At 35.5% G+C, this 12421-nt stretch overlaps 1 protein-coding gene across 1 annotated transcript; it reads left to right on the top strand.

The window, feature by feature from the left end:
• The first annotated feature begins 4783 nt into the window (after nucleotides 1-4783).
• LOC124216919 (very long chain fatty acid elongase 4-like) lies at nucleotides 4784-11494 on the top strand. The gene is made up of 4 exons (XM_046622041.2): nucleotides 4784-5094; nucleotides 8758-8929; nucleotides 9698-9825; nucleotides 10805-11494. Exons 1-4 carry the CDS (start codon nucleotides 4927-4929, stop codon nucleotides 11048-11050), a joined length of 714 nt encoding a protein of 237 aa, XP_046477997.1. The 5' UTR covers nucleotides 4784-4926; the 3' UTR covers nucleotides 11051-11494.
• The last annotated feature ends 927 nt before the right edge of the window (nucleotides 11495-12421 follow it).

The raw sequence follows: 12421 nt of genomic DNA, 5'->3' as shown, positions 1-12421 counted from the left end.
ACCATTCAAAGTGATATTACACCTAATTGTAATCGTTCTCGTATAATGATTTTCGTTTGAAAGATATCACAAGTCCATGGTCGCGAGGGACCAATAATCGTCTTGAATTCACAAAGAGGGGTAAAAACAACGTACGGAAAGAAAAAAGCTTCCCCGAAAAATAAAATTATTGCTCTAACTTTGGATACTGCAGTCTTATTGTTAGCAAAGACGGTATCTATCCAACGCGCCAGAAGATCTCATCAGTCAGCCATGCGGTGTCTCTTCCTTGTTATATTATAAACATTATAGATAATAAGGTTGAAAGCATTTTGAGGATGACGATTACAAGTTTAGTTCAGTCCTCGACTCTGGTCACACATATATACATATGCATATAAATACTGTCATACCGTTATTTCTAATGCATTCAATTCACATGGAATAGTGATCTAACGATAATATAAATATGTATATGTGTACATAGGTATATTACATATATATATATATATATATATATATATATTACGATGAACTAAGCGAACACGCACACATCACACACACACACACACACAAACGCCAAGCTGATCTGTTTCCATAAACGCTCTTCTCATTTGTATACATTATACATACAAATAGTTAGTTAAAATAAACATACCTCTTTGTACATACTATTATGACGATAATAATAATAATAATAATAATAATACTATAGTGCTACATTGTTTTATTCTTTAATTTTCAATTTCTTTCACTGTTCTTTTTTTTCTCAGTTTTATCTTTAGTAATATATTACGTATGTATATTGTATATTAGGGTGATCCTTATTCAGGATATTGACGAATTTCTTCCGGCTCACCCCCGAAATCGACTTCAAATAATTGCCAAACAATTGCCTGATCTATTCAGATACTTGTGTCAATTCTAACCCGTGCCTGTAAGAGGGTGAATTTCGGCCAGATTCTCAGTATATGTTTTATTGTAAGAGTAATAATGTTATAAAAAAAAATTCGCAACTGCGAGACTTTGGTGAATACACGTGTATTTTCAATAGGGAAATCTATCGTCCTATTGGGAAGGGTTAGAGTTGAGATGAAAATCTGAAAAAATGAGGGAATTGTTTTTGAATTATTTGAAGTTAACTTGGGGCGTGAGCTGGTAAAAATTCGCCAACACCCTAAACAAGGATCACCTTAATATACAGGATATATATGTATGTATAAATTAATATAATTTAAATTAAAAATAAATTTTTTTTATAAATACCAAGTACAGAATGACAATTTATTATTGTTATTATTATGTGCATATACCTGTGTGTAATGTATGAGTGACACGATGGAAGCGACTTATAAAAATTATAATGATAATAATAATAATAAATACTAGCGTTTTCATGTACGTACCTATTATATGCTTAATATTGTATATACGTATAATATTAATGTATATACGCATATATTATATGTATAGATATAATATTATATATATTTGCATATATTAAAAACTCTGCAATCTAATCATTGATTCTCATTATATTTTTGTACATAATTGGGGAGAATTATACAAGAGAAATTTAAATAAATAAAATAAAATTCATAACCTATAATAAAATATCGGTGAAAAGCATTATTATACGAACCTTAAGATTTCGCGCAATCTAAGAAAGGGTTTTCTTTCTTTTGGATCGTTCGATACACGAGAAAAAAGCAAAACCTGTTCTGGGAAAATACTGATTGATAGAAAATATCGGTTTTTTTTTTTTTTTCATTCAAAACGTCCCATCAACCGCTTATGGTTATCAGCGACATAAAAGGCATGTATACGTATAGTGCTTATTTATGTATATATGAAGACGTTTTTACATGGTGATAAAATATTATAGATATAATATTATTCTTATATTACGGATAAAAGCTGTAAATAGGAAAAGAAAAAAATATCTATCACAGAATTGAGAGAGAATGAAAAAACTTAGAGCCATGTAGTTTAGAGAGTATAATAATTTTTCATACTTCTTAATTCCACGAGGCCAATTGGCTTACTATATAATTCATAATAATGAATTAATAACGTTCCAATTATCCATCTGAACTTAATTTTAATATGAAATTAAAATTCTCGGTATTCTTCACGAAAACGAAATTCCGCTCGTATAATTGATTGTGAATGACGTTTATAATTATAAAACGATATTCTTGTTTGCATGTGCGCAGAATTGAGAGAGTGCAATTCTAGATTTTTAATTTTTGGAATGTACTTTGTGCGAGACAGTTTCGTATCTCTTGATTTAATGTAAAAATAACATTCAACGTATGCCAGAGACAAATTGTTTAATGGCTGTGGTGATAATTTTGATTGCAATTTTTTTTTCTTCTCATTAGTAGTCTTCGGAACGCTGATTGTGAATCAAACAATGATGCCAACCTTTTAAAAAATGAAAATCTTTCCTTCGGTTTTAGAAATATCATAGCATCTGAAAACGCTGTAGAAGAATTAAAGAGAACACAATCACCTCGTCAAATTCAATAGTCCAAGAAGATGAAAGATGGGCATTTTTTGCACCCCCTAGAGAACAATTTTAAAATCAATCCTATAGTTGTAGAATCGGAAAGTGAATCATCTTGTTGGAAAATTCTTGATCGAAATGAACGCCTGCGTCGAAGGTTGAATTAGATGATTATAACGGAAAGAAAAAGGTTGACGCCATCATCGACGGTCACATTCCATTATCGCGTCAATAGTGCTTTTTGGATCACAGAGAAGGGGATCCATGGCCAACGACTTGAACGGAAAATTTTTCCAAACATTTCTGTATCACGTATCGCAATCGATAAAAATGAAGGACTATAATTAACGATCACGATCACATCATTTACTATGAAACGATGCGGTGTGTATGTATGTATAGAAAGATCGTTCGTACATTCGTTATTAGTACGTAACGATATTTATTCACAATACCAGTGCAAGAAACTAAAACGCCTTTTTCCCGCAATTGTGAAGCATGACGTTACTAAGTAATGACTTAACGACCTCCAACCTCGTGTTACACGGCTCAATGACGCGGGTTGAACGACTCGTTGATAAACTTGCGACACGGCAGAAACATTTCAATTTTCAATATCACATCCTTGATTAGTATGTATGTTAACTGTCGAATATACACTTATACAATTGCAGGCTTTTGTATTGCGCGTAATACAGTCGTTGAACTTTGATACTTTTCAGTTAATCGTTATTCGACTATTCAATCAAAAGAAAAAATACCTCGTCTTTATACGTCTATGCATGATTCGGGAATAATTTTCCGCTTGAATCCGTCTCTGATAATTTCCCGATAATTAATGACAACTTCTTTGAAAGAGAAGGTGAACGAAGTAGTTCGTGAGATGCTTTAAAAACCATGGAAGGTTCGGTTAAAAGAGAGGTGTGTATAATGGATACCAAGACTGCATATGCCAGTCTGGCAATTATACATGTCGCGTCAACAATGACGCATGTTTTTTTTATTGTAATACAGTTATAAGCCTGTGGCTACAATTTTAAACGATTGCCAAAATAATATACACGTGCAACGTTGGCAATACCGGGGATAATAATATACAGATAAATGTGACTAGCGATCTGGTGAAAAAAAGAACATCGCCAAATTAATAAGAAAGAAAATTATTTTATCGACAATCGATAAAATTATCTACCTTATTATCTATCTTATTATCTACCGGACAAAATGAGTTGTCAAAATTTATATATGTGCAATACATAACATTATGTCTATATATTTGTTACTTATTTCAATAATATTGTGGTACACAACTCACGTTTTATACGTAGGTAGTATAATTTATGGTGTACATAAATTCCCCAGAAGGTCGTACAGTGGGCTTGATCCGAAAGCTATGATATTATTAATAATAGATAGATAAAAACGTGAATCGCGTTAAAAATCAATATACGCATACGGTGGAGAAAAAAGGTACTAAAATATAAAAAACACACTACTACCGATTCAACCTTCACTTCTTACTGTGAATGCCTTTGGTATCATGACATGCTGCACGCAAACTAGCGAAAATTGATCGGCGGAGCAACGAAAATCTTGCTCAATTTGATCAATTTCAAGAAGAGTATACGTATAGAAAGTGTGAAAATGTTTGATCGACCAATACCCAATTTCCTTGAACAGTACATAGGGAAACCAGGTTAGTAAAGAGCGCCGAGGAAAATTTTTAGTTCCGGTTACCGCTCAGTCCTTGATTATTTTCATTTTTTACCACAATCGAAAAATATAGTACTAGGTAGAAAATGAAAATTAGTTTTCCAGCTGTTACCGGAAAGTCCAGTATCCGTTACTATTTTTTCACATTACTATCACTGTTGCTATATTTCCTTGCAACTGTTGCGAAAATTTAACGCTTGTGCAACGATAAATTGTCGTTAAAGCCTTGTTTAACTAAAAAAGTAGAGTAAACCTCAGAAACTGATTTTGCGTTGCGATAACCAAAAAAGGATCGACGATAGCGCAAAATGGTTCGGCGTACCTCGTTTTTCGTAATTCCACCAATATTCAAACAACTTCTTTAACGATACCTGTTTTATGGAATATTTCTAGTTGTCGTAACAAATGAAATTTTTCTCGGTGTGGCTGCAACAGGAAAAACCAAAAAAAAAAATCTTAACAAAAACCTACGTCGATAGGAATTTCACGAACAGTGACCAAGTCTGCGAATCGGTCTCAAAAACCCCGAAATCAAATGATATCCGGGGCGGGAAAAAAAAACGTTTTCAAAATATTGTAGCCAGGTATACCTGATACTTAATTACAACAACATCGTTCCGTTTTAAGACGAAACCGTCGAGGGTTGGCCTGGCCTCCATAATCCGTCGATTGTCGTGCTCTTGTACCTCGGTTACGGCCTTATTCTCAGCTACGGCAAGCGCCGAATGAAGAGCGCATCGCCGTTCGGTCTCAGGGGTATTTTGGTGTGCTACAACCTAGTGCAGATCACCATGAACGCCTACATCCTCGCCGAAGTTCTCGCCTGCGTCTCGACCGGGATGTTCAGCCCTTTTTGCGGCCGGTCGCAAAGGCTGGAACCCACAAAAACGAGGGTGAGTTGGCACTTTGTGTTTTATTTTTTTATTTTATTTTTATTTCGGGAAGTACGCGGGAAATCGTTCAAAATAACGAGCATAGAGATCTTCGCGAGGTTGTTTGGACTAAAATCGATTATTTTTATTCATTTTATTACCAGACATCCAGAGATTTGATACTCGTTACCGGTATCTACTATATTCGTAAATTACACTGAAAGAAATTTTTATTTCCGGTTACCGCTCAGTCTCAACTATTTTCATTGTTTACCATAATCGAAAAATATAGTTCTAGGTAGAAAATGAAAATGAACTTTGTAGCTTTCACCGGAAAGTCTAGTATCCGTTACTATTCTTTCTCATTGCGATCACTGTTATTATATTTTCTTGCAAGTGTTGCGAAAATTTAACGCTTGTGCAACGATAAATTGACGTTAAAGCCTTATTTATCTAAAAAAGTTGAGTAAACCAAAGAAACTGTTTTTGCATTGCAATAACCAAAAAAGGATCGGCGTATCGCGTTTTTCGTAATTCCAACAACATTGAAACAGTTTTTTTTAAAAATACCTGTTTTAAAGAATTATTCTAGTTACTATATCAAATGAAATTTTTCTCAGTGTACGAAGTGGACGGTCTCTTTACATTTTGATGAATACTCAATATTACGTGGACGAATATCTTGCAATGAAATTAGTAAAAGATATCGATCCGTTTGACCAACCAACCCTCCATGAGGTCATCCTGTGCATCGCTTTTGACTTCAAACTTACGTAAACTTTATCCGTCATCGTTATACTGCATGTAATGGCGGAGGGTTAATCGTGACTTTCAATGCCCCGGGTAGTGATTAGTGCAAGGACTCCATTATAACTCCGTTCAATGTCAATGAATTATAATTACATTGGCCGGTAATCATCGACAATCTATGTACATACGTCCATGCGTTATACGCCTGTTTGCGGCATAAACGAACTCTGACGAAAACCTTCAAGCTCTCGAAGGTAACGGAGAATAATTAATGAATCATCATCATCATCATGAATTTACTCGATGCTAATCGCTGATTCAGGGTGATCCGTTAAATTCTTATCTATACCGTATAGACCGTGATTAGGTTCGTTAAACGATCGGTTGTGTATTTTTTGTCTTTCTTTCCCGCTTTGTTCGTTAATTTTTTCTGTTGTTTTTTTTCTTTATTTTTTTTTTTTTTTTTTGTTCTAGCATCGATTTTTTGCGACCGGCTAAATTGACGCACAAATGTGCCGAATTGAAAAACGAGGCTAATGGCTCGAGTTTCATACGCCAGTATATAGTTACCTGTCTAATTGTAAGTGCCCGTAACTATATACCTATACGTATTAAAATCTTGGCGTAAAGAGTTTATGATCCAATTCACGGCTACCGATCCTTGCCCTTGGCCATTTGCTATATTATTGACGTTCGATTTATCGCCGTTTCGCGGTTCTGCAACATTTATCTTTGCCTGTATTATAGATGACGGATAAACGGTACAGCAGGCTTGTTTTGCCTGAAGGTAGATTGGACATATACATCGACGCATACAGGTGTAAGATAAGTGCGCAGTGGTATAACAACGAGAAAAAAATTACTCAAAATTGAAGTAGACATTCTTCCTCGTGTCAAGAGGAGACGAATGTTGGATGGATAAATTTGCGCGGAATAAAAAAGGAAATCGATGTTCGGGATATGATTACCGGCAATAAGTAATAGCAGCTGATGTAATGGAGTACGACGACTTCTACGTCGTGGCATTAACTCGATACTACATCCTAATGTTTGAATAAATTTCACTGCCGCTTTTGATTTATTGACGGTAATTTTTATCCTCGCTTTTTGCCGCTTGCAGAAGTCACTGATACGCTATATGTGTAATGTATCTAATATACGAATAAGCAATTCGCCAAAAACCAAATTGCAGTAAGTCCGTTAACGTGATGCACGATATTTGATCCGGGGATCGAGTTTACTTGAGTAGGCCGATGAGCGAACAACTTTTGAGCCGTTACTTTTAATCGATTTTAGTATTTTGAGATCCAATTGATATATTCGTAGGCTGGGCCAATTTTTTTAAACTTTCAAAAATAAAACGTTGGTAATGAATTTTTAAGTGAAAGCTTGGATACCTATGTTTTATTTAAAATCGCTTCGAAACGATGATAACGACAGATTTTGTTGATTATAATTAATATCGATGCGAGTTTCTGTGATTGAATACTTAATCATGATTTCTGAAGAAAGTCACGCAACGGGATTCTAGCAAAAAATCTTCCGAATAAAATGAGCCAATGAATAAAACTACAAATCCAACATAATCTGCTAAGTTTTTAATAATATTAAAGAGATTTAAATTTAAACATCAATATTTGAGTTGTCGTTCTTTGTTTCAATACTATTCGTTGTTATGTTTTCAGACTTGGAGATTGTCGTAGCTCGCAAATACGTAAATTTGGTAAAAACTCGATGTGCAAGTATCTCGCAGTAAAATAAATAAAAAGGGTCGATTTTTATCCCATCTATCTCTTTAATTGATATATTATACGCTATCTTAGAAGGTTAATGACGATTCGGAACAAATAGATCAATTTGATAAAAACCAAGTATTTGCAGCGATGACGTTCCATACCAAAATTATACCGCCATCGTTGTATGAAATATAATTAAAAGGAAAACGTCACACTTTGTATATAATGGCGATATAAAATACCTGCACTTTTAGACAGTCTAGCCATGCGATTTTGAGTTACACATTATTGTGCTGCGTTAACTTTTATTACAAGTTGGTATTTTATGATCTTTGGGATCGTTGATAACGAATCTGAAACCAAATTTCAAAACTTTAAGATGGTGGATCCAATATGGTGGTCGAAAATTTCAACTTTGATGGAATACGGTCAAAAAAACTATGCAAAATCCGATTTCAGATTCGTAATCAGGAATCCCAAGAACTTATAATTCATGTAAAACATGATATATACGTGTAGAGGGGTAACTTTCTCAGAAATGACTTGTTCCTTCAATTTTCCCAATATTTTTCAATCAATTTGTTTCTAATAATAATAATTTACAAACCTATTAGTATGCTACCAGAAATAGCAAAAAACCGCAAAGAAATATGTTGAAAAGTTCTCTAGCCATAAAAAAGCGGATATAAATTAAATGGTAAGAATACTCCTACCACTATGACTGAATGGTTTAAATCATTTTCAACATACATGCACACATATGAAACCGTAAATTCAATTAATTACCATTATTCCCCGATTGGTTATTCCTGAAATATCAACGAGTCGCAAATTATCACGTGCTCGTACCAAGGATGATCGTAATGCCTGTACGTCTTAAAACGCATTCGAATCTCATCAATTCCGACGCCGAGTCCGGGATACAAACATATTGACACGTCACGTATTTAAAATTCAAGAATTTCACGTAATGTATGAAAAATATGTCACGAAATGCGTCAAACGACAGCGTATAATTAAATAAATCTAAAACCGTGAAGGCACGATGATCTTGCGCGATATCCGCTGTGTCATGTGTGTAACGAAATTATATCACGTACACGCGTGACATAAATAACTATGTATGTAAAAGTCATGTCGTATTCGAGATTTGAAAAAAAATATACAATAAACATAAAAAATATTTGTTTCGTTACAGCTTGCGAGAGCGGTCTGGCTTTTTTATCTCAACAAAATGATCGACCTGATGGACACGGTGTTTTTCGTACTGCGAAAAAAAAACGAGCAGATAACGTTCCTCCACGTCTATCACCACTTGGCGATGCTGATGGCTTGGTACCTCGGGACGCTCTACACACCCGGAGGCCAAGGTACCGTACACTTGGTAACAATGAATCTGAGACAACTAATTTTTTACACTAGACAGTTATGTTGGCAACGCCGAGAAACCTGCAGCGCCACAGTCGGCCGAGCGCGAAACTAACTCAATCTCGATAAACGTAACGTAACCCGTGACCGTCGAATCTAACCTTAGAATACCGCGGGGAGCGCGGGGATAATGACTTGTTGGATTGACACGTCAATTCTAAGGTTAGATTCGACGGTCATGGGTCATGTTACGTTTATTGAGATTGCGTTTGTTTCGCGCTCGGCAGACTGTGGCGCTATAGGTTAATGTGTGTTGCCAACATAACTGTCTAGTGGAAAAAATTAGCCGTCTCAGATTCATTGTCCCCAAGTGTACTACCTGCGATGTTTGGTCCTGCAATTCAAATCTGCGCGTTTCCTTTTGATGCGTATTTTTTTTTTCTGCTTGGCATTTTGTTTGTTTGTTTGATTTGGTAAAAAAAATCGCTATTCGCGAACCGTGAACCTGCGACGTATAATTACCGCTCCGCGGTGCTTACAGACATTATACATGGGTCTGCAAACAAATTGACGGAATGTAAAACACGTGTAGCAATATCGCCACTCTTGCAACGACGTAGCTCTCTTCAATCTCACCACGAAATCCATTCGGCCGAAAACCGAATTTAACCCGGGCAGCGGTTGATTGATGGAAAGAATAACGCCGAATACGCGAAACTCGCACGTCAGTCTTGGCTAATTATAATTATAATAGCCGATTTTGTACACAGCTTGGCCAAGCGTCGCCATCAACGCCGGAATACACGTCATGATGTACCTTTACTACCTGATCTCGGCCCTCGGGTCATCGTACCGCAAATACTTATGGTGGAAAAAATACTTGACACAAATTCAACTGGTGAGATTATTTATGTTTGAGCCATATCTACGTATGTACAGGAATCATTCGGTGAATCGTAAGCTTACAATTAATCGAACGGCTGTCATTGCTATAATTTGAAAACTATATATAGGATATGGGTATATAAAATATGTTTATAACTTCCCGGATAAGGTTATAAGTAATGAGTTCCGTTACGTGCAGCTCTGATCATTTTCAGGGACATTCCGTGAGAGAAAAATACTTCACGTACAATAACAGACTCGTGATGGAAGTAGAATAATATTAAAAAAAAAAAATTTAATTACGATATTAAAAAATACTGATTATAGGATCCGAACGACCTTTTTGAAACGTGATTATTATCGGAATATCATTCCTCTTGTCTCATAGTGTGTATAAGGTATACATCCGTATAATTCTAATGTTAAAGAAATCTTAAGTATTCTGACAATTCAATTATACACTCGATACACATTTGAAGAAAGAATTTGTTTTTATACAATTCTGCAGCCCTTCGATTTTTAATTTCCAACAAGTTCGTTAAAATCAATTCCCTTAATGAGCTGGTGATAAAAATCCATTGTTAAATACCGGTGATGAACTTCTCGAAAATATCACAGCCGATGTAACGAGTGTCATTAAATTACTGGGCAAATTTCAAGAAATTTACGGCGATTGAGTCGAAGTTATGACACTTTCAAACTACACTGTGTGTAATTATTATTGGGGAGGAGCTTCTTCGGCTGTGGCATAACAAGTTTTTGAATTGGATTTACTAGCAAACGACCTCCCTAAGATTTATGAAACTTTATCATCAACCTCTTCTTATCAGAAATATTCAACGACTATTTTTTTCTTTTGAAAATCTTACGATCAGCATTGTCTTGAGGGAAGGTGGAGTGAAATCTTCGTAAAACGTTGAGTTAAAAAAATATCTCGGATCTCTAGTTTTTTAATCCACTTCGGTTTTTATTTGATTTTCACTCTGTTATAGGTACAGTTTATCGTCGTTGGTTCCCAAGTCGCTTACCTTCTCTACAGAGGCTGCGCAAGACCGAGATGGCTTGCTCACGTTGCGTTTTTCTACAACCTCACCCTGATCGTCCTGTTTCTGGGCTTCTACCGGCAGGCCTACGGCAAACCCAACCGGAAACGCATCATGGGCGGGAATCACTCGAAGGCCCGAGAATCGGACGCCAAATGGATCGTTAGGCAGGACGAAGGCAAAAAACGATCGTGATCGAGGTTCTAGGAACACGGCGATCGGGACACGGTTTCGGTTATTTCCCCAGATTGATTACATATCACGCAACCAATGATCAGTCGAGTCATCAGGGCCGATTGATGGTTGTTCGAAATCGATTTGGAGAGGAAATAAAAAGCGGCAACTTAATTACCGCTCGGAATTTTTATTCTCACGGTTGTACGTGTAACCGGATACTTACAGTATAATCCTGGTTTACGAACTTAAAACGATGTGGCTATGAATTTCCAGAGTTTTCGATATGTTTGTGCAAAATTATATCTTTCAAAGGTCATCCAGCCGGATCATGACGAAGTTGTGAAAGCAAGATGTGTTCTGTCTGAAACAGCTCCTGCAACTTGAGCTCATCGTGATGTTTGTATGTATCAGCAAACTATTATCGTTGCAAACACTCGTCTCCGTATCGTCAACATAACCATATTTGAGATTTCAGCACGAGTTGTTGTCGTTTTTTTTTTTTTCTTATGTCAAGTCCAATTCTATCGCGATGTATGATATTATAAAAAATTATAATTTATGTCACAAACAAAATAACCAAATTGATAATTTACGCAGTAAAAATAAGAAAAAAAAAAATAATCAAAGAAACTGGCGGAATTCCCGGACACAGTACCTACACGTGTAAGCAATTAATGCAAAAAAGCAAAATAAGAAGTTATCCTGATTATAATTGTACATATATCGTCACGCTAAATTCCATTCGCGAACTTGGTTTCGTGTTGATTCAGTGACTTAAGATGTTACATTAATATAATATCCTGCGTTCAATAATCCATGACCAATATATAAGGTGACGGACTCGTAGTTATTGCGTACTGTTATCATCACGTAGAAATCCAGGTATAACTCAACGCGTAACTGAAGCGTTATCTTATCGCATCGTGTAATGAAGCATATGATTTTTACGCCATCGATAACGTGTTATCTGTATTGTATATATTAATTCATTTCGTAGTACATGAAATATACAATGTAGGTGTATACAAAAATGCTATACGTTGTCATTAAAATTGAGGAGGGTTTGAATTTTGTATATTTTACTGCCCAAAAAAAAACTCCTCAAATTCAAGAGCAAATAATATCGATAGTGTGATCGATATATAACTTCATTCGTGGATATAATATGTGGAAGTAGTGACCAATTCAAACCTTGCTTCAGACGTTCAATTTGTATGATAATATGAGAGTGTGGTGAAGATTTCTTTTAACTTTCCACTTTTCACGCAACAAGGATTATTCTCCACTCGATCGACGCATACTAGACTGGAGCAGTTTTTACAAACATTTGTTCATTGGTATTGCTGACTTTGATGTCATTTTATCTCCGATTTTATGATGTGGTTTTAC

The sequence above is a fragment of the Neodiprion pinetum genome, chromosome 4 (assembly GCF_021155775.2).
Source record: "Neodiprion pinetum isolate iyNeoPine1 chromosome 4, iyNeoPine1.2, whole genome shotgun sequence".
Taxonomy (NCBI): domain Eukaryota; kingdom Metazoa; phylum Arthropoda; class Insecta; order Hymenoptera; family Diprionidae; genus Neodiprion; species Neodiprion pinetum.
This window is presented reverse-complemented; position numbering and strand designations above follow the sequence as displayed.

What these genes read in the sequence shown, in the direction of transcription:
- LOC124216919 (XM_046622041.2), top strand. Translation starts at nt 4,927, where the DNA reads ATGAAGAGCGCATCGCCGTTCGGTCTCAGGGGTATTTTGGTGTGCTAC. An exon ending in TGGAACCCACAAAAACGAGG is followed by an intron (nt 5,095 to 8,757) that starts GTGAGTTGGCAC and finishes GTTTCGTTACAG; the next exon opens with CTTGCGAGAGCGGTCTGGCT. An exon ending in CTACACACCCGGAGGCCAAG is followed by an intron (nt 8,930 to 9,697) that starts GTACCGTACACT and finishes TTTTGTACACAG; the next exon opens with CTTGGCCAAGCGTCGCCATC.